Source organism: Talpa occidentalis, unplaced genomic scaffold (genome assembly GCF_014898055.3).
Source record: "Talpa occidentalis isolate TD23 unplaced genomic scaffold, MPIMG_talOcc4v2.1 talOcc4.2, whole genome shotgun sequence".
Taxonomy (NCBI): domain Eukaryota; kingdom Metazoa; phylum Chordata; class Mammalia; order Eulipotyphla; family Talpidae; genus Talpa; species Talpa occidentalis.
This window is the reverse complement of record NW_023602073.1, coordinates 126,957,813-126,980,947: the sequence shown is the minus strand read 5'-3', so window position 1 is coordinate 126,980,947 and position 23,135 is coordinate 126,957,813. Positions and strand designations below refer to the sequence as shown.

The 23,135-nt window shown below is 37.0% G+C and overlaps 1 protein-coding gene across 14 annotated transcripts in view; it reads left to right on the top strand.

Moving 5' to 3' along the window:
- Positions 1–23,135, top strand: part of EPB41L2 (erythrocyte membrane protein band 4.1 like 2) — a 196,413-nt gene that overhangs the window by 70,856 nt on the left and 102,422 nt on the right. For 10 of the 14 annotated variants that reach the window (XM_054697835.1, XM_054697834.1, XM_054697833.1 and 7 more), the window contains exon 1: positions 22,377–22,977. In XM_054697835.1, coding sequence (XP_054553810.1) covers positions 22,531–22,977 — 447 coding nt within the window. In that variant the 5' untranslated portion in view covers positions 22,377–22,530. Of the gene's footprint in view, positions 1–9,113; positions 9,166–22,376; positions 22,978–23,135 lie in introns of those variants that run through there. The other 4 variants (XM_037520381.2, XM_037520384.2, XM_037520382.2 and 1 more) reach the window with 2 other exon arrangements.

The following is a 23,135-nucleotide window of genomic DNA, read 5'->3' as shown; positions in this document are numbered from 1 at the left end:
CAGGTCTCATAGAATGGGTTAGTGTGTTTGCGATTTCTTTCAGGATTGTTGAAAATGTTCTAAAAATAGGTGATGATTGCACAGCCAACTTTACGAAAAAGCACTGAATTGTACATTGATACTGGGTGACTTCTGTGGTTTGGTACGGTATGGTATTTCAGTAAAACTTACAAAAAAAAAAGGTAAATTAATGTATTTTCTTTATCCAAACCCATTATCCTGGCCTTCCGAGTTCTCAACAATCTTGCCAGCATTCCCTCTGACTTATCTTTGTGTGTGACTCCCACTCAGTTAAAGAGGTCACCCCTCTGCCCATCTCATTGCGTCCCACTTTATCTGCCAGAACATCTCGTGCCTCTTGCTGCTTCAGCTTATCCAAGGATTTTCTCACCCTGGTGAATGGCCTTATCCCTCTGTCCCACCACCCACAAATCCATCCTGTTCTTGCCAAGTTTTGTTCATGTTTCTTCTGTGTACTGCTCTTGGAAGCAGTTATCTCAGTCACAAGCCCCTATATTTGATGATTATGTTTTCTCACTTAAAGAAATTATGTGTGATCTGGAAGGTGTGAGTTTCCTTGAGGGAACAGTGGGTATAGAATACTTGAATCACAACTGTTCTGGGGAATCTGATATATGTGTTTGTGCCCACACACATGTACTCTCTCTTTTTTTTGCATTTTTCTGTTACCATACAAGTTTATAGGGATGGCTTTCCATTGGGACGTCCCTGTCTCACCAAATGGTTTTCAGTGTTTAAAGAAACGCTCCATGTGGTATATCTACCCATTAGTATGAAATGCCATGTAAGTTTATGTCTGTGTTTGACAGAAAGATACAGAATTTTCAATTGTTTCACAGTTTTCCTTATGCATTTCTGAAAATGTTTTCAAGAAAATTTATGGTATTAGAGAAGAAACAGTTGAGCAAAGTTCTAATATGTAAAGTCAATATGTGAATGTAAGGTTGGGTGGGTGAAGCTTTATGTAAAGGGTGCATTTTGACATTGGATGAGGTACACCTGGGAGGTTACATAAATATCACATATAATGTCAAGAACATAATCCAAATAAAATAGCATTTCATTCAAATCTCAGGTATCTACCTCATCCATGGTTAAGGGTTGAACCAGGATCCAGATTCAGAGTTGTCTAACTCCAGGACTGTTGATTAACCTCTATATTACTTTGCTTTCTATGCTTATTAAGATAAGTTACTTCGTTTCTCTGAGCCTCATTTTATTCATGTATGAAATGAACCTGGTCATACATGCTGTGTAGGGATTTTTAAGATATAATTAAGGATGTTTGTAGGAATTTAACAGAGCTTGCTCACAAAATAGACCCATCTATTAGTAAAATATTATTTACTTCAAAACAATAGCATTAGCTAGTGATTTTGAAAGCATGTCTGAAATTTATGCAGAGAAATTTGCTTATCTCTTGGTTTTAGAATATTTAATTCTTTGCTTTTACATTTTGGCACAAAGTTTCCAGTGTTCTGGTTCTCTAGAATTTAGATAATTTTCTAAGTTATTTGTTAGTAATTTCTTTACGTCTATTGTCTTTTTTGTTACAGTGAATTATCAAAGAAGTAATGGAATTATCTTTTCTGACATTAACTTCCTTTCTAAAGATTTAAGAATACCTGACAATCATAGTTAACTGTTACATATTTTAGCCTTAAGAGTGGAAGTTTCTGGAATGTACTTTAGGAAGGCTGATTATTTTTTTGGAAGCCATAATAGAAATAAACTAAAGAAGTGGTTATTGGCTTTCAGCTTGACTGCAGAAGTAGTTGTATGAATATTTGTTGGAGTTGCTATAGAAACGTAATTGAAATTACAGAAAAGGAAAGCATCATAAAGCATTGATTTGATTACCTGAATTGTTTTTCTTATGTTAAAATTATTCCTAAATGATTTCAAAATGCCCTTGACTTTTTAAATTTTAACTACCATAATTATTTAGATATCATAAGTTAAAAAATATATAAGTATTAGTAATACTGATAATTTCTACAATTTTTTGGTCACTTATTCCTTAGAGTTTTGGGGAAAAAATTCTGCTGAGGCAAATTCAAATGTACTGTTTGCGATTGTTTGGAATTGCAATTTTTGTGGGGGGGTATTCATTTTTTAATTTTTTAAATTGAAGTAACACATTGATGTTTACAATACTTTATATGATGTAGGAGAATAGATTCATATCTGTTAAGATGTATGTTATCATACCACACCCACCACTAAAACATCCATATTCTTATACCATAGACCACGATGGACTTTAATTTTAAAAATGTGTATCTTCATGTGTTTTAGGATAGTTTGTTTCAGTTGGGAATTTTTTCTTAATAAAAACCATACCTGGATACTTTTTCAAGGTTTTTTTATATTTGCTTTTGCAAATCTTTTATGAAATTATACTTCCATTTTATGCTGGAAGTTATACTGTCCATTTTAAGTTTTTTAATAAAGCTACAATTTAGATCATGAGAAAGTAGTTTCACTAAACAGCTTGTAGGGGAAAATAGCTGTGCTTCTGGCTTTTATAGACTTTCTTGCTCAAAGGAAGAACTGCTATTGAGTCAGTTACAACTTCAGTGGAAGATGTCTTGCAGCTGTGCTGTTTTGGTTTTGTTCCAGAAATAGTATTTGTGTGCACTGTCAGAATGTCTTAAAGGCCCAACCTGGACAGGATTCAATTCTGTAAAAGGAGTTTTGTTTTATAATCTCTCACATATTCTTATGGAATTCTGGTGGTGACCATGGTCGTAATTGTTTTGTCTTGTAAACTGGCATTTTATTGAGTCACACAGGCTTTAGGATTTGAGATTAGGAGTTCTAGTAATAGTTATTGTATCTTGTAAAATACATTTATCACAGCCCTTGGTGCACACTATGATTACAACACAACACCCCTCTCCAAACCTTGCGATTTCAGGAAATTGTTTTTTAATTTCTTTTTTTGCCAACATATTGATATGAGGATGACTCATTTGATTATAGCCTTTTGAAAAATTTAGTGGACACTGATTTACAAATCATATTAATATATTAGAAGACAGAAGATTATGCAGTTAATCCCAAAGTCTGAGAAGTTTATTTTGTTTTTTAAAGATTTATTTATGCATACAATAATTGGGGTACAGCCAGAGGTGTAGGGGGTGAGAGGATTCACCAGAGGCAGAGTGGGGAACAGACAGACGGGAAGACTGAAATACACTGCTGAAGGGAGCAGCAGGCAAGAGAGGAGAGGTCGCTGTGCCATGTGGGTAGCTCCCTGGTGGGTCAGGGATCAAACTCCTGCTGCAGAGACTCCGGATAGCTTCACAGTGCTGTGCTTAACCCCTTGCACAGGGAGGCCCAGTCAGAGAAGTTTAAATTACTAATACTTCTCTTCTTGAAAGTTGTTCCATTTAACCTGTTTAGAATCATATGGTGATGTGAATGCTAAGAGAATAACATTGAATATACTCAGGAATTAATCATTTTCTCCATAATTTTCCCTTTTCTCCTTTCTCTCCCTTCCCCCCTTGTAAGTGCTCCCGAGTTACCAGAGCTGTTTGAATTGTGAGCAAGGTTTCGGAGGCACTCATCTTTCTAGCTTCCTTATTCCTCATCCTCTCCCAGTCAATAAGTACTTGCAATTACCATTTGTCTGTCTGTGGGGGTAGAAATGTCCCTCTCCCTGTCCAAAATTAAACTTCTCTTGTGGTTTTCTTCTCCTTCTGTCTCTTTGGAACTGCTTGCCATCCCCTTTCCTTTTGTCTTGAACATCTTGCCCCACAACCAAAGACTCTACCAAGGAAAGCACCCTTGGCCTTGTACTATTTGTTGTTCAATCTCCTCCTTTACCCTGTTTCTTCATTGCTAACGTCAGAAAAGTAGTACCTTTTACCTTCTGTAGGCATATCCCCACCCCCACCCCCACTATCCACTGAACTTGCTCTTATAGGTTACCGGTTATCTTTCCATGACACTTTCAAAGCCTTATTGGTACTGAAGCTATGCCCTTGGCCCTGTTGTCTGCTGCTCCCAGCTGACTCCATTCTTGGCAGCACTTTCTTGGTTTGCTCTATTCCTCTTATACTGATTCTTACCCACTCTCCTTTATTGGTTCCTTATTTTCTGCCTGGAATTTATTAAGAATATTTTTCTTACTCTGTTTCACCTGAAGTTTCATCTGTTTCCATAGCGTCAGATAACATTGATTTATCAAGTAGTTAGTTTTAAATGTTAGCATGGAAACCCAGACGACTCTTTAGCCACACAGCTCTAACCACTTCCGTTTCCCCACTGGACATGACCTAGTCGCTTCAGTCTAAGTACATTAAAAGTAGAGACTGTGCTTCCTTTTTTCCTGTTTCCTACTCTTTTTTGGAAATCCCTCTCTAGGTTAATGGCACCACTGTCTGCCGGGGATGTCAGTCTGTTATGCTCACAATCCAATTCTTTGACAAATCTTGTCCATTTCACCTAAATATTTATGAACTGTATCTCTTCATTTTCATCTTTGTTGCCTCTGTCTTTGTTTAGATGCTGCTTTCTGGAACACTGGAACACAACCCGAACCCTTTTCCTGTCCTTGTACCTCTTGTCTTCACATAAATGCCAAAGTCATCCTCAAGAAATATAAAATTAATATTTTCTGCTGCCTATTGGGTAGAGTTAAAATATTTATTCTTAAAAAACTGATCACTTCTTATTTTGTTACTGCCTCTCTTGTCCCTTCTCCGTTTGCCACCCTGTTTTCCAGGCTCTATAATACATTTATCTTTCTTCGTTCTGAAAAGAAGAAACCCACTCAGGTCAGCTCAAAAGTCATCTTGGGAAGCCTTCTGCCTTCATCAAGTCAGTTACTATTGAATTGTTTATGCCCATGTTCTAGCTCTTATTTTCTTTATTGTAATTTATTTAAACACTTCTCTCTTGCATTGCTGGGGCCAAATTTGTGCACTCATATCCTCAGCAGCTCTCATTAAATAAAGAGTAATTTCTCATTGGACGAATGGATTTTAGCAAAAGCCAAGGGTACAGAATTAAAATCAAGTTTTCAGCGGTTAAGCTAATGGTGAGTTTGCTTTCTGGATGTTAAACATTTTTTGTTTATTTTTGGTAGGTAGGGGCTGTGGATTGAGAACATTAGTACTTGTATTTAGGATTTCTTTAATAATTCAAGTTTGGAGAGTTAAGTTTTAAATGTGAAGGTATAAAAAGAAATGAGTGGAGCTACATTTTCAAATTATGGAGATAATAAAGTTGTGAAGGGTTAGAAATACACTGGGTTCTCAAGCAAGTGCCTAAATCATTGCAGATGTCATGTATCAAGCAGAAGGAAGACTGAAGTGAAGTGAGGAGAGGGACCCAGAGGGGGTTGTACCTCTCCAGTGGGATGGTTTCTGTGCACTGCTTCTTACATACACCTTAACTGTTCTTCAGCTTGAACTGCTAGAAGCAGGTTATACACTGTCTTTTGATAAGGGCCTTTCTGTCTCTGTTTCTGCTAGGGCCTTTTGGAAATATTGGCTGTGGTTTTAGGGAAAGGAGAGAAGAAAAAGAAGGGAGATTATGGAGGGTAAAATAGGATGAGGATGCCTAGTTTCTGCACTGTTGGTCTTTTCTGGCACTCAGACAGCCATTAAGTACCTCTGTTCCCTGGTCTGGTCCTAACCTGTCTGTCCCTTCACTTCTCATCCAGAGAGGACAGTCTGCTCTGGGGAAGGGTGTTTCAATCTGACATCCAATCTGGGCAGGACCACTTGCTTACTGTGTCATCTGGACAGATTACCTAACTTCTGGGCCTCAAGTTCTCCTTTTGTGAAAGTAAGGATTAGAGCTGCATGAATGCTGAGATTCCTTTTGATGCTAAACTTTACTCTCTAAAAATCTCATTACTCTGTTTTGCTCAGTTATCTGTAGGGTGCTGCAGAGGTGCCAGCAAGGTCTTTGTTTCTGTGTTGTAGGTAATGGGTTTTGTGATAGGTGCTTTCATGCTTTCATGTCTTCAATCTGTAAGGCGAGGTGGGTGTCCTTTCCATATTATTAGCAGAAGCATCTGTTCATTTAAAATGAGTGAAGAATGACCTTAAGCATTGTGAGTCTCTAATGTTTTTCATGACCCTCCCCAGGGGAGTTGCCCAGGGAGGGGAGTGCCCTCCCTGTACCTCTCTATAGCCCTTATCATATGTGTTGTAATTATTTATCTTTCTGACTTCCCTGCTTGGCTGTGAGCTGCTGACTGGTGCCACTGGTATGGGGAAGAACTTTAAAGTACTAATCCTAAGGGCTTAAGAGCAGCATCTGCTGCAAAGGAGGAACTCAGTAAATGTTTCATATATGTAATTGAAATGAAAATCAGTACACTTAAAAGTTAATGCTGGTTTAAATGTATAATTCTAAAAGTGATCCTTTCATAGTTTTTTTTTTTTTTTTTAAAAGGCATTTGTTTAAGAACTTTGTCCTAGGGCCTCCCTGGTGGCGCAGCGGTTGAGCGCTGGGTTGCAAAGCTGCCTGCGGCCTCTGCGGCACCGGTTCGATCCCCGGCTGCTCCCCGGCCACCAGAGGAGGGTCCCACATGGCGCGCAGACCTCTCCTGCCGCCCGCTGCTCCCCTCAGCAGTGTACTTTGGTCCTTCTGCCTGCTCTGCTCCCCGTTCTGGCTCTGGTGAATTCTCTCACCCTCCCGCGCTTCTGACTGTACCCAGTGCATGTATAAACAAACAAACAAATAAAAAAAAAAAATGCCTCTATAAAAAAATAAAAAAAAAAAAAAAGAACTTTGTCCTAACACTTTTCAGATTATAAATTTTATTTTTGGATTATTGTCTTTTATTGTGGATTCTCAAACACTTTTATTCTTTTTCCTTTCCTTGTACTTGCTTGAATATCTTTATATCTGGCATCATAGAGCATAGTTTATTTCCTACTTTCTAACTTTGCCAGTGCTCATGTGCAGTTGTGCAAATTATTCTGGACTTAGAGCCAGAGAGAACTTAAACTGTGTTGAGGTGCAGTCAGAAGGGAACTTATGCATAGGACCTGGGAGCTGCTATAGCTTTTTCTTCTCCTTGCTGGCATCAGATGGTTAACAGCCCTATGAAGTGTGGTCCGTTAGGTGATTTTATGGACCAGTGAAGTTCATCCAGTTGAAAGAGTCACCTGTCTTTTCTCCATTTATGTTCAGGAAGTATATATAGTCTTGCGAAATGACTGTAAGATGGGAAGATTGGATTCTTTGTAAAATCAGTAGAATAAAAAGGTTTTTTTAAAAATTACTTTTTAGGTTATTTTAGGGTTAAGCCAGAAAATTTTACTTGCTTTTTTTTCTCATGGGACATCTCATTAGATCTAGGTGAATAGACATGGGAAAAGAGACAGGAACTGTTTCAACTGTTTCAACTTTTCTGCAAGTTTGATAAGAAGTTTGCCACCCCTATGTTTTTGGAGCAGTAACTGACCCCTCCAATATTGGGGTTCTTTATATCTTATTCAATTACATTTTTGTCCCCATAAAGTAGGAGGTAGCACACTTTTAAAAATTAAGAAATTATGATTCTGGCTTTAAGATAAAATTCTGTTTACATACAAACTCACATATACAAATATAGCAAAGATGTTCCCTAGCCCAACCCCAACAAACTCCTTTGGATTATTTAAAAAAAAAAAAAAAAGTATTCTGAGGATAAATTTCTAATTTCCCCTTTTAATGTAATGAGACTGTCAAAGTATGGCTATTTTGGTTCTTCACAAGACAGATGTAATAGATACAAATATTTGTGGATTTTTTAACCTATGTAGTCTGTATATTTTAATGTGCTTTAAAATCTTACTGGAAATGACTAATTTAAATGGCACTGGATCTGGTTTGTATATTCTCTGCCAGTAACTCACTTTGTAGCCATATATATGTTATTTCACTTCTTTGTTCAGTTTACTTTAACTGGGAAACAAGGGTGTGAAAATAGAGGGACTGCTGTGCTGGAAAAGTGCATTGCTTTGGGAGGCAGCTGTGTTTGCAGTATACCACCAGTACCACTAGGTTGGCTTCAGAGGCAGACCAAATAGGTATAAATTCTGGCTCTCCCACTTAGAGTATATGAGTTTGGAAACACATTTAAATTCTCTGATTTCTCTTTTTATCCACTGTGTTAATGGTTTATTTCTAAATCATAGTGCTGCAAAATTCATTATTTTAATTCTCTTAACCTTTGTTTAAACGATGAGTTTCAGATATGTCTTATGAACAGGATCTTTTATGTAAGTCAGCAGAGGAGCTGAGCAGCAGCAGAACAGGAGTTTAACCATAAATTAAGAGAATGGGTGCCTTCATTCTGCTTACTTAGAGTGGCTTGCCTAAACAACATAAATTTATTTTCTCACATTTCTGAAGCTGGAAGTCCAAGATCAAGAGGTCAGCATGGTCAGTTTATGTAAGGACTCTCTTCAGGCTTGTAGATACCAGCTCCTCTCTGTGTCATCACATGGCCAGGTGAGGGAGACAGGAGGGAAGGAGCAAACTCTTTAGTGTCTCTTCTTAAAGTGCGTTATTTTCATCATGATGGCTCTGCCATCTGATTATCTTCAGAAAACCCACTTCAGGATATGATGTGATGGTATTTGGTAGTGGGCCTTTGGGGGATATAAGAAGAGACATGAATTTGGGGGGTTATACTTAAAAATGAATATAGTAGTTTATAAATAAAGATGATTAGATTTTATGTTGTATGCATATGCTTTTGGTGTCTGTTTGTGATTGAAATGACAAAAATAAAAGCAGAATTGAGAAGCAAAGCCCAAAGCAAAAATGATACCTACAAAACTTGAGAATTATATTTCCAGGGATAGTAGAACTATAAAAATCATAATAGTAGAATTGCAGTTGTGACATTCAGATGATTCTTTATGTAGCGTGTCCTTCATTAGTTGGTGTAACAGGCAGCAGGAAGATGACTTTTCCTTTGACCCATGTGGATTTTCTAGCTGAGGAATGAAGTAACTTGGAACCAAGCTGGGCTTTTCTACTGAGCATGCCCTTCTCCTGCAGGGTTTGGCCTGGGTGGGGCCGGTCTTTCTCATTAAGCGTTTGGAGGCTGGATTCCCATCAGCTTTCCAGTCTTCTAGTGACAGGGAGCGGCAGACAACGGACTCTATGTACTTAAAAACCCACGTATGTATTTTAAGGGGGAGATCTGGAGAAAATCCCTGTTGTGACTGTTGGATTTTGTGATACATACTTGGTTGTTTGTGCTCTGGAAGGAAATTTTGCTTTGAGTGCGTCAGTAGTCAGGATACTGAAAGTTTGGAAAATACTAACCTATAGAATGGATGGAATCTGGGTTTATACACTGTTTGGCAAGGGAATATGTTCAGTTATATTTGAAGCAAGCCCTTTGGGAGAAGAAAATTCTTTTTGTGGTCAGAGTTTAGTTTTAGACTACTTGTTCGCATTTTTCTAGACAAATGTTGAATTTTGTCAGATGATCTTCAACATAATTGCCTTTTTAGTTTGACCAATGAGAATAAAGCAAAATTGCAAATTTAAGCAAATTGCCTTATTTATATACTTATTGAATTGCTTCTCAATTCATTTATTCAGGGATACAGTACACTATATGAAGGTTAATTATTCCAAAACCATGGTAAGGACTATGTAAGGTGAATAGTGTACAGTTTTTTTCAAAAAAAGTTAAAGAATGACAGATTTCAGTTTCATTTATAAAATGCTTTATTTCCATGCTAAGTTGTTTGTTAAGAGAAGTTGTAGCTTGCAGATATTTGAATTCACATTTTTTTAGCATTTGCAGATTAGTGGCCATATATTGTTAACAAGAATTGTATATTGTTTTGATGTCACACCTTACATGAATATTAGTTGGATAAGGTATCAATGTCTCTTTTACTGAGTATTTGACCTATTGTCTCATTGAGGAAATGTGAAACTCACCATGTTACCCCAACTGACATCCAGACTTAGATTACATAAAGAAAAAGATGATTTTTTTTTTCTATCAGCCTCCCATTTTTTTTTATTTTTTAAAAAGCTTTCTTCGATGCTACTTTCTAACAAAGTGAAAAGTGGTACAGCTGGCTGTGGATTATCCCTGCAAGTTTTTTATTGTGGACTCTGAAGGGAATACTGCTATAGTTCAGAAATAATTACTGGCTTATTTTTTTTGGGGGGGTGGGGAGTTGCCCATCTTGGGAAGTTTAAGTTTTCTATGTTTAGGCCCAACAAAGAATTGTCTCTCCAACTTATTGGCAACGAGGATGTGGGAGTAAATAACTCTGAAGGTGATGCAAATAATCTGGACAGCCAATCATAGGCCTCCCTGTCCTTGTAGTATTCTTGTACACGTTATGATACATTGATGGCCTTGTAGTTCAACATAGCTGAATTTTCACAAAGCAAGTTGGAAGGGGAAAATTTTAACTTTGATATTTGTTTTGCTTGAAGTTTTTTTTTTTTAAATAATTTTATTTTTATATTCCCCATACAATTGCAACCCCCCCATTCTGACCCCAATCCCTCCCCTCCCGCCCCCACCCCCAAAAAGTGTCTCTGTTTCATAGTTTTTTGTTGATTTTGATTTTCACTTTCTTATAGTTATTCATTTTCTTGGTCCCTTATTTAAGTTTTCTAGATTCCTGCTATGAGTGAGACCATCCAGTATTTTTCTTTTTGGCTTATTTCGCTGAGCATGATCCCTTCCAGCGCCATCCAAGTTGCTGCAAATTGCATGTGTTTATCTTTTTTGAATGCTGAGTAATATTCCATGGTATATATGTACCACATCTTCTTGATCCAGTCATCTATTTTTGGGCATTTGGGCTGTTTCCAAAGCTTTTGCTTGAAGTTTTTGATAGGCTCTGACATTTGAATGCTCGAAATATTCTCCTGCAGGATCCTCTACTAAATCATGTTGTAGCTGTTGAATTTTGACAGTTTTACCTGCAAACAAACAAATGTATTTAACTGCAGTAAAAACTTGTCCTCGCAGCATCACCTAATTTGAAGCTCTTAGTGGTTTTGAACAAAGCTAATGCTTGAGAATAGATATCTTTAAAGAAAGTTAAAGCATTTCAAAAGATGTCTGTAATTCCATTGTAGCTATAGCTTTTCTCACCTGGGGAAAGTTCCTCTTATCCTGTCCGGAGGGTCTCTATGCTAATGAGGGCCACCTTCTGGTGACAGGCCAGTGCTTTGGAGTCAGCATTTGGATCTGCTTCCCTAAGCTAGAAAAACCATTCAGTTTATTGTCTCATATTTTAGGACTAGGGACTGTGTGTTGGCATAATTCTTAGTAGTGCTGTAAATATTTAAAATGGCAGAAGAACAAATGACTAAAACTGAAAAGGTGAATTATTTTTTTGATAAGGTTTAGGTATTTATGCCTGTCAATTACAGTGTTCCAAAACTTACAGAAAAGGGGATTTGAAAGTGTAAGATCAGTATAGACTCCAGCTCGGTGGCCTTGTCATAGTGCGGGGAGCTGATTAACTGTGACAAGCTTTTGTCTTAATGACCTATTAAAATGCAGCATCTGCAGCCTGTGCATTTATCTGGTGCAGTTAACCGTGGTGCAACAAATCCTTGGTGGATTTGTTGCTAGCTTATTTGGGAAAAGCCTCCTGAAGCACTGTTATTTTGTTAAAGAATTCAGAATTTGAATCACACAGAAATAGAATTAGCTGACTGGCTGTAGATTACCACTTCAAACTATCCGATTTTTCTAGTGGGGCTGGGTAAGGATCCTTTGTATAAGGTAGCTGTGGGGTGAGCTCAGAAAAAGTATCCACCCTGGTATCTCTTAAGACCAGAGATGGCTGGTGTCGGCTGTACTCTATTTTGAGCCTGGTTATGATGTCACTGGAAGAAATTGCACAGTGTATTTTTCTTTTCTATAGCGCATATGATAGTGGTCCAAATAAATGTTCCCAAAATACTGGGAACATCACAAAAGGCATTTAATGAGAAGCCACTGGATGCATAACAGTGCACTAAGTACATGTTGTTACGCATCTGCACAAATGTTTCACCCCCTTCATGTGAGCCGTGGAGCAGATGTGGGGCAGGGAAGAGGTGTGGACAGGAAACATGACATCCTTATGCTTGTCGAGCCAATTTTGTCCTGCTTTTCCTTGAGAACGAAGAGGAAGCTGCTGACAGAGATTGGGGATGTTTATATATGACCAACTTAGACATTTAAAGAGAATCTACCATTCTGTTTTCTCGCCTTAAAATATTCCCTCAACTTTCAGGGAAATCTATTTCCAAGTGCCCTGTTCTCACTCCTCCTGCAGAGACTAGGAATAACTTTTTTCCTAGCTGCATTCACACTGATAAAATTGTTAACAAAGGCACCTTTCTATTTCAAACTTCACACTGAGGGGAAATGGATAAAAAACTAGCAAGGTTTTCTCAGGATTTCTCTCTCTCTCTGTCTCTCTCTGTCTCTCTCTCTCTCTCCAAGCTTTTAGAGATTTTCTTGCTTAGGAGAGTATTCTATATGGCAGGAAGAGTAGTTTATAAAATATACTGAATTGGAGATGAGCAGAAATCACGGTTTTTTGAGACTGGTAGTCTTAAATTTCTTATTCTAGGAAATCTGTCTTATTTTATGTTCTTAATGCTACTGTTGAGCTGGAATATGGAACAGACTGAAAAGTTCTTGTTCCCGTATTATTTGTGTACAGACTCATAGTGCAGGTGACACTGTCTCTTACAGCAATTGTAGCATTTATTACAAGATTTCTCCAAGGAAGCAGACCAACGCTAGGTTCACTGAACACATAAGCTATTTAATCCATAAATATTGTCTTCTTAAAGTATTTAAGTGCTTCAGTTTGCGTGAACTGTTCAGCGAAAACTTTGTTTCCCATAGCTGTACCTCATCTACCCTGTGTCAACCACCATTCTCCCAGAATCACTATTTTTACATTTCTGTATCCTTTCTATTTTTTATGTGCATACAAGCAAATATGTACCCGCACAGTCACATTTCTATCTCCCACATACTTTGCTTTCAAGTCATAAGGTGGCATATCATAAAGTGCTGTCTGAATCTTGCATGTTGTTTTTAGAATGTAACTTAGAGATATTTCTGTAACTTGGGATAGAAACTGTCCTCATTTTTTTTCTTTATCACTACGTAGGGTTCTATTCTGTGAACATAGTATGGACATTGTTCCCATTGATGGACATTGATCTATTGTTATTACAAATGTTAGCATAAATCACCTGCATGTAATTATTATGTGCAAATATGTCTGTAGGAATACATTACCACAAGCAGGATTGCTGGTTTAGAGTGTGTCCACATTGGAATGTTGAGAGTTGTTGGCAATGGACTTGGACTGGGCCTGTACCAATTTACTCTTCTCCTAGCAATTATGTCAGGATGTTCTTATAGCCTTGCTCAGGGATTATATGATTAAAGTTTCTTCCATTCTGAATTTTTAGTTTCCATTTTTTTCCCCCCTGTTGAGTGTGGTGAGCATCTTTTCATATGTTTGTATCATATTTGTTTTTCTTTTAACTTTATTCATCCTCTAGCCACCTTTTTCTCTTTTGAGTTGTGGGTGATCCCAGCAAATTTAAAAATGAGATTTATTTTGGATTTTCAATGTTGAGGGATTAATGATCAGGACTTTTTTGGGCTATTCTAGTTACTTGAATTCAGCTAGTGTACAAATATGTCACTAGTAAATACAATTGAGAATGAGAATGAAGTGCTCTTCAAAATACATGATGCCTGTTTATATTTTATGAGTATTTAAATGACATTTCCCCTGAAGGACTAGTGTGTGAGTTACTGATGGCAACAATGGTAGTTTTTAAGAAAGCCACGTTGGTTTTTTAGACAAGTAGTATTTGTGACTCTAAATTACTACAGTTGGTGAATTAATGACACGTTGTTTTAGTTTGTATTGAGGCTATGATTGCTCTCCCTGGGATCAGGGTTCTTTCACTCTATAGCTTTTTTCTGGTATGTGTGATATGAAAGACTCAATAAAGGAGCAGCTAAGATACTCACATGACCCACAACCTATTGGTGAAATTTACTTGGGGCTTAATTGGTACGTGTTGTTAGTAGTTGTAAAACCTCAACTGGTAGTAAGAGTTTATTGATTTTTACTTTTCCAACAAATCATGAACTCTCAGGTATTTTGTTAGGTGCTCTTTATACAATAGTACAATTCTTGGGAGTGCTGGCAAGATTGCACAGGGCTCTGGAGAGCCAGGCTTTGAACCCTGGCTCTTCCATTTACTGGTTGTATGTGACTTTCCAAAAGTTATATATAACTCTTTTAACCTTTACCTTTAACATATGAATACTTATTTACTACCCTAAAGGGTTGAAGAGATAAACCAAATCACTCCAAAGTCTTTAGAAATGTACTCAAAATATAATTGTTCTTTGTTGTGCATGCTATTGCTACTGTTAAAACTGAAAATTTTAGAGGACTGGCATAGTCCCTTTTCCCCCTACAGAATCCTTATTTGATGACAGTGGCTCACCATTTATTATGAATTTATTATGTGCCAGGCACTTCAATCTTGAGGCTGCCCAGTGAGTACATTGTATTTCTTTTTTGCTTAGGAGAAAACTGAAACTCAGCAAGGTTAAATAACGTGTCCATGGCTGCATGCTTATTAAAAGACATGTTATTTTATCCAAAGATTAGTTGGCATTGCACAGAAAGAATGTAGCTCCTTCTCTGACCACCCCAAAAATCTGGGGCACCATCTGAGAAAAGGAATTTGAGCAAATACAGTTCATCAATATTTTGGACCACGCAACTCAGAGTCAATAATTAATTGATGAGGAACCAGCAGGGTTCTAGATGTTTCTATCACTTCAATTAGTGTGTGCTGTTGGAGTGCCATTATGACGAGGTTTATGTGCATTTTGATTATAAGAACAGTGATGTCCAATATTGGAATCTCTAATTTATGCACAACCTCTGGTTATTTAGCTCTCACTTCAGGAAAGAGTATCTATTTCTGGAATGATCTTGATTGCTGGGGACTGGCACAAATCTATCTTGACCTAGTTTTTAATGAGAGCAACATGAACTTGCTTTTAACAAAGAAGATTGTTAGCACCTATCTCAGGTGTGAATGAAATTGAACATTGTTGAAAATTGTTCCTTGATCTTTATATTCTCCCCTCCTCAATATATGAAGAAAGGAATCCTCTATTTTGATGAAGTCTGTTATTTTTTTTGATTCTTATTTAGAGTTAGGATAAATGTTAGAATAAATAATTAATGATTTATCTCATGAATAGTTTTGCATATATTCAGTTTCTTTGGGCTTTTTTTTTTAATGCTTCCAGATATGCAGAGGCTGATGTTGGCTACAAGTTACTGAGTGCCTCATCTTAACTGTTTGAACCATAGGGGAGTATATTATCTCATGTGTTAGGAAGCTCAAACAATGGACTCAACTACCTGCATGCTTAGGGAGCGGGTGCTCTTCATTGTGATGTTTCCTCTACCTCTATCACTTGTTTTTGGTTTTCTGGTGGATTACTCAAGATGGCAACAGCATTTCAGGGGTCTCATATATGGTGCTCATAGTCAGGAAAAGCACCTTCTCTCCTTGTGAATCTTTCCCCAGAAGCCCACCAGTAGACTTTCTGCAGGTCTTCTGCAGAAGTAGACTTCTGCAGGTAGCAGCATCCACCCTTTAACCTTGCTGAGTTTCAGGATAGAGGGACTACCATGATTACCTTAGAAGAGTGGAACCTACCCTGTGACCCAGCCTGGAGCCGGCCTCTACTGACAGGCCTGTGGAAGGTGGTGGAATGCTGAACAAAATTTAGATTCTGTTATAAAGGGACAAGTGGAGGAAATACATGTTCTGAATGTAACTTGATCCTACCTACACTGAAACTAGCAAAGGGCTACTATAGTTCATATCTTTTGTATGTGTGGGTTTAATTTAAACCAGATGCTGGCTTACATCTTTATGGAAATAGTTCTCTCTTACAGATTTTCATCCCTTAAAAAAGGCACCAAACAAGTGATACAATGAGTTATCAAGGTAACTGGAGTGGGTAGCACTGGGTTATTTAAAAAGCAACTCATATTTATTCTTACCATATAGATAAAATAAATCAACATAGTTCCTTTGGAATGTATTGATACTCATTTGAATATGGGTCATAGTCTTTTCTAAATTTTCTGATGCTTAAGAAAAATAAACCTAATAGGGAAGAATCATGTGCAGTCTGTCCAAAACTTGCTTGTTTTTTGTTATTCCTTCTTCCTCTCTAGATATTTCCCCCTAACTTGATCCTCTGTCCCCTCCTCTCCCTTTTAAATGCTGGATCTCTTTGCAAGCACCATTCTTTTTATTATCTGAGTAGAGTTAGGTGGCTGCAGAATCACTGCTATATTTGGGTTGCTGCTTTGCTCTTTCTCATCGCCAATGTTTTAAGGGAAGGTAGTGGGATAGTAAGAGAGCTTCCTGTGGGCTGTAGGCTATTTGCGGGGATGAACACAAGGAAGTGATAGTATCATTAAGCTGCTCTACATAACCCCTATCTAATCACAGCAATAGATTTCAGACCCAGCAAATGACCAATAAGAAGCTGAGCGCACGTTGCCAATATTATATAAGCTTGTTATGTGTGGTAAATTTTGTTACTTTCTCAAAGTTCAAAGAAAAGCTTATCTCCTCCCCTCCCTACCATTTCTTGAAATTTAGAAATGCTTACTTTCCCACTTTATAAATCTTGAATCCTTAAATATTGGTTTGAGCTCCCTTGGTAGAAATCAAAGACCTCATTTTGCTCATGATCTCAGCAGAGGATGGAGCCACTCAGCTGGTAGCAGCATCCACCCTGTTCCCTGCATAGGAATTTTATTAGCAGTGAGGGCTCTTAGAGTAGCCCTGGTTTTCTCGAAGTCTTAAGGAAACATCTGGACCCAATAATTAGTATGAACTCCGTGCTTGAAATTCTTTGTATGAGTGTGTAGAGTCATATGTCTGCTTGCTTTGCTGTCTGCAGTATTCTGACTAAGGCCTGTGTTTTCAGTAGCTTTATGTGTAGTGTAATATGTAGTAGCTGGTTTAGGCTAGTTTGAGAGACAGCACCTTGGAATCTACTTCCTTTATTAAACATAAGGAAAAAAATGATCCTCATAACACAACCAACTCCTTACCTAACCGGTGCTGGTCTTCTGTTGACTATGGTTTTTGCTTGGTTTTGTTTTAAATGATGCATCCTTTTTCTCATGGAACTGTTACAATAATGAACACTTTTGATGCACACATGATGCTAGCCAACAGGGTAATTGTGTCAAAACCATGTGCTTGTCTAATGGGCTGACTATTCACAACAATGCTCTTTTTGGTTGATAAGTAGAAAGATCTTCACTTAGTATGTCATATAATGACACCAATGAAGGATTTTAGGTATGTGCAATGCAAGCTTAATAGAATGAGCATTTTTAGAGTTTGGGAAATCATAGTTTTGGTGTTGGCTTTGCCCATTTGACTTTGTGATCTCAGGCAAATCTTAGTCTTTCTGAACCTCAGTTTCCTTGTTGATATGATAAAATGGACAGAATAGACTAGATGATGTAACAGTATTCATTCTGTAAATATTGATTGGGTGACTTCTATGTGCCAGTCTCAATTCTGGAAGACCTAGCAGTGAAAGAAGGAAAGATGCTAGCTCTCATGGGGTTTTCATTTTAGTGGGAGGGCTTGCGTTCTACTGCAAGAGTTTCTATTTTAAAATTTTAAAGACTTACATTTGAAATTCGGAGACTCACAGGCATGATAATTATGGTGAGTGGATGTGCTATAATCATGTTTTCTTGATGGCGGCAATTTGTTCAAGAAATCATTCGATCAACAAGGAAGGCAGTGTTTAATTTTGTGCTCCGATTTTTTGAAACCTTTGAAAAAACTTATTTACATATAGCTATATTCATTCTTACTGTTGGATATTTAGAATCCAATTAGCCATTTCCATTGTTTTTTGTCTTGACATTTCCACTTGGATGGACAACACTGATGAGCTCTGAGGTTCGTAAAATTTAAAAGTGTTGTGAAACAGCAGTACTTGTAGAGCATCACTTTGTGAGGCTTAATTGTGTGGTTTATCTGTGCTCTTTGGGTCTCTGTTAGCACCTTGTCTTTGGTTTCTGTCTGTCAGCTCAGATGAGATTATGAAATAATTACTAGCTAGCATCCGGTTGTGGTTTTCTTTGTAATGGGAACTTGTGTAACATTTTTTATTTTGGAGACTGTAGAGCTAAGTACAGAAAATCACAGAATGGATTCAGGTTCTGTCATCTTTTGAGATTCAAATTGATAAGAATCTTCTTTGAGGACTAAGCCAGGGTCTCTGATTTGATCATTTATGCAAAAATGGAATTGTGATTGCATAATGAAATTAGGTGAGGACGGGTGTGCACAGCTGTTTGGTCCTCCATCCAGTGGCCTTGGGAAAGTCACATAATTTTATTTTTCCATTTATTACCTGAAAAATGGGTACAGTACCTACTTTGTGGGATGTTTTGAGGAGCAGAAGTTATGTGTGTGCTATCTGACACAGTAAGCAGTGAGTGATAGCTCTTATGGTTAAAATACAGATATTAGTACTTTTAATCTAATGGTGGAAACTTTAGTTCTATACTTCCTTGCTTCTGTTTTGACCAAAAATAATTTTAGTTGCTTGGTCTCCAGATTATATCTTAGAGCCAAAGTAATAAGAGAACTACCAACTGACTTGATTACCTTGGACAAGTGTGACATTTTTGTTATAATTTTTATAGGACATCAATTTAACTTTCAAAATGTAATTAGAAAGTATATATTAAAAATTAACTTTGGTCATTTCATGATTAATATAAAAATTATTTAAGTGGTCCATGGAAAATGGTACCTTAATGAAGGGAAATAGATTTTCTGTGCAGTGTGGAGACAGTTCAAGTACTTATTTAGGATTTTACTGAAAAACATGATTTTCAACAAGAAGTAAGATTGGACAAGTGAAATCATAGTTTACGTATTTCCTCTTTTGCAGCATTGTTCTCAAGGACGTTATTATTCCTTAATTTCTGTTTTGCTACAACTTTCTTCTCATGCTTTTTCCTCTGCTTGGCCCTTAAATGTTGGTTGTGAATAGGATTGTTTTTAGGACCTTCTAAGTTCAAAATATACTTTTTCTCTAAGTGCTGCTAATATCACTTGTATTTTACCCTTGTGAAATCAGCTTTCATATTTGTATCTAGTGTGTATCTGCCTCTTTTCAAGACCTGTGCCAAGAGAACCAACGCTCTTCCTCATGTTCCCTATTACATGAATGGTTCCAACATTATCTCTGTCTTCTAGGACCTGGGACTTTTTCTTAACTCTTTCTTCTCTTTGACTTGCTGTATTTAGTGTAGATACTATTTATATTCAGGCTACCTCTTCACCATTAGTCATGTCTTACTCTTTGTCACACTGCTTAGCTTCTGCCACAGTACATAACATCATCTCATGCCTAGATTATTGCTTCTTTGATGTCTTTCTATTTCAGTCTTTCCTCTCATCCTGTACTTTTGGAGAGAGCCAGATTGGACTCTGAAGTGTATGCTACTCTTCTACTTATAGTGCCAGTATGACTTCTCAATGCATTTTAATCAATCCCCAAACCTTTCTTGTCACGATTCACAAAACCTTTTATATTCTGACTTCTGCCTATATATACTGCATCATTACCATCATTACCAATTCACCTTTCTCCTTCCTTCCTAGCCCCACTTAAAAGTCCCTGATTCACTTGTATAGTCTATTATTGTTCAGTACTTATGGTTTCCTACAGGAGGGATATTCTTATATTTCCACACTTATACTTCCCTGGCACATGTTTCCACCCTGACTTCCTTCCCTGAATAATGAGCACTTATTTTAAAGTAACTCAGATGTCAATTTAATGATCCTCTTTTTCTGATCTGCAGTAAGTGTCCTGTCCTTTCAAGCAACATGCTCTTGACCTATATGTACCCCCACACCCTCAGCTTCTGGAAGGCAGACTTTATTCATGAATCTATTACTTGGCACATTGTAGTGACCCATTAAATACAGACCAGCAGACTGAATGAGTGCTTTAATGCCTGCATAGTAGAAGTAAATAATATTAAAAAAATTTTTGTTATTGAGATATCACCCATTTAAGGTTTATAAATCTTGCATTCCACTGGAGGAGTTTTGTGTATATTCAGATTGTAAAGCCACAACCACTATCTAACTCCAGAACGTTTTCATCATCCCCCCAAAGAATGCATTAGCAATAGCTCTCCATTTCTCTTCTTCAGCCCTCCTTAGCCACTACTTATCTACCCTTTGTCTCTATGGATTTGCTTATTCTGGAACTTTGATATAGATGAAGTCATACAATACATGGCCTTTTGTTTCTGACTTCTTTCACTTAATGTGATGTTTTCAAGAAAGGTTTGCATTTACCTATAGTACTTTATTCCTTTTCATGGCAATATTCAATTGCATGGACACATCACGTTTTTGTTCATCAATTGCTGGAGAATTGAGTTTGTATTTTTTGACTTGTGAATAATACTATTGTGAGCACTTATTTACGAGTTTTTAAGTGACCATATGTTTTTATTTCTCTTGGGCATATTCCTTAGAGTGGGACATATGATAACATAATGTTAAACTTTTTGAGGATATATCATTTTACATTCTCACCAGCAATGTTGAAAGTTCCAAATTTTTCACACCCTCACTAGTATTTTTTAATACATGTTTCCACCCTCATAGTCATACGGTGCATATGAAGTGGCATCTCACAGTAGTTTTGATTTGCATTTCACTAATGACAAATGTGGGGCTTTGTTTTATCTGTCATTTCTGTATCTTTGGAGACATATCTACTCAAATGCTTTGCCCATTAAATTTTTCCCCCTTTAATTATTATTTGTGAAAGTTCCTTATATATTCTGGATTCTAGACTTTTGCCAGATACACAGCATGCTAGAAATGGTATTAAGAAGCAAGTATAGTACTGACATATGTTATGATATGGATGAACCTTGAAAACTTACGCTAGTGAAAATGCCACATTTATGATTCCGTTTATTTGAAATGTTTAGAATAGGTGAAATTCATACAGAATAAAAATAGATTAGTGATTGCCAGGGGCTTGGAGGCAAAGAAGAATGGAGAATATTAGTGGATACGGGTTTCATTGTGAATGATGTTATAGAATTTTGTAGTGGTGATGGTTTTACAAGCTTGTGAATATTCCCCAAACCACTACCCGCAGAATTTAAAAGTATGTTTGTGAATTTTATCAACAAAACTTTTAAGCAGAAGTGTTGAATTGTATAGGTTTGTACCACTTTTTAATATAGCTGGGAAATTTCCCATTGGCCAGGGTGCCAGGCCTTTGAGTACTTTTATCACTGGAAAGAGGAGAGAGTGCTTGATCTGCTCTCTCTGTCCTTACCTCCTACTCTCTTCTATGTTATGGTGCTTTTTTTCACTTTTAAAGTCCCTCTTTACTGTTTACTTGATCCCCAACTTTTAAGAATTGTAATCCCTTTTAAATCCCTTAAGTCTAAAATATTTTACTACAGGTGTGTGAAGTACTGGTTAAGGAGAAATGATTTTCCTGTTAGCTCATGTTGTACACTAAAAAGGCTCTAATAAAAATGAAAAAAAAAAAAAAGTCCCTCTTTGCTTGTGCAAATATCAACCAATTACTTAAGTTAAACTTAAATTTTGTTTTTCTTAGTTTGTTTAGTATCAGTTATTACATGCAATTTTTTTTTCAAAAATATAATGTCTTCCTTTGGTTCAGAGGAAGAGTCCTTAGATTCTTATAATAATCACACATACAGAAAACTTTAAATTTGGATAGATGAACATTTGGAGTTTTGATTATAGTTTGAATATCTTTGGTAGAAGACTACCTTTTATATTGGAATAGTGATGGTGAATTATAGGATTTAATATTAGAAGATAAAAAAGAATACCTTTGGTCCAGATATAATTTTCTTACTATAAAGCACCCCAAATTTAATATTCATTTCTGTAATAACTTTTTTGTAGATTTGGGTTTAAATGTATGAAATTACACTGAAATGTATCTCTATTCCATATTCCAAATGTATCTCTATTCCATATTCCATATTTTATATAGAAAAGTGAATTTCTATAAAAATTATATTTTTGGATGAATTGTTTTTAGCTAGTTGAAACTGAGTAACAGTAAACACTTCTCTAGAGTTTGATAATGTAAAGTTCTGTCACTATAGAGTCAATCAGTTCTATTATGATGTGGTTCTTTATTCTGATAGAAAATTCTAGGCATTTAGGTATAGCACTCTCCATTTTCTGTTGTGGTTAGCAACCTATTGCCATGTATTTTCTCCCTGTCATCTGTCAGCTGTTCGTTCCCCTTCCCACCCTTTCTTTTCCTGTTCTTTGTCTTCAAATCAGAACTGGGAGAGTTTATAAAATAGCATTTTGTGATTTGTTTTATTGACAGCATAAGCTGTGACCATGACTACTGAAGTAGGCTCCACGTCTGAAGTGAAGAAAGAATCTGATCAGTTAGCAGCAGATGCAACCAAGGAGAAATCTAAAGAAGTAGCAGAAAATCAGCAGAATCAGTCATCAGAATCATCTCCTAAAGCTGAAAACCAAAGTAGTCCACGTCGTCAGAAGAGAGAGAAGGAGCCATCAGAGAGCAGGGGTATTTCTCGATTCATACCCCCATGGCTTAAGAAACAAAAGTCATATAACTTAGTAGTGGCCAAAGACGGAGGAGATAAAAAAGAACCAACTGAAGTTGTTGTGGAAGAGCGGATTTTAGATAAAGAGCAATCTCTTCCTGAAGAAGAAAGACAGGCCAAGGGCGATGCTGAAGAAACAATTCAGAGAAAACAGCAGGAGGTTAAGGTTGACGTTAAAGAAGAAAAACCTTCAGTGAGTAGTGGTGAGACACAGGTATGTTTGAGAAGTGATGGGAAATGAAAGCTTGATGGTGTAACCACATAACAAAAAGAATTTGGCCTGAACCCTTTCCATTTTTCTTACTTTAAGATATTGCTTTAGCTTAAGGTAATATGGAAGATGGGTGTTGGATTGGCCTTCCAAAGCTTTCT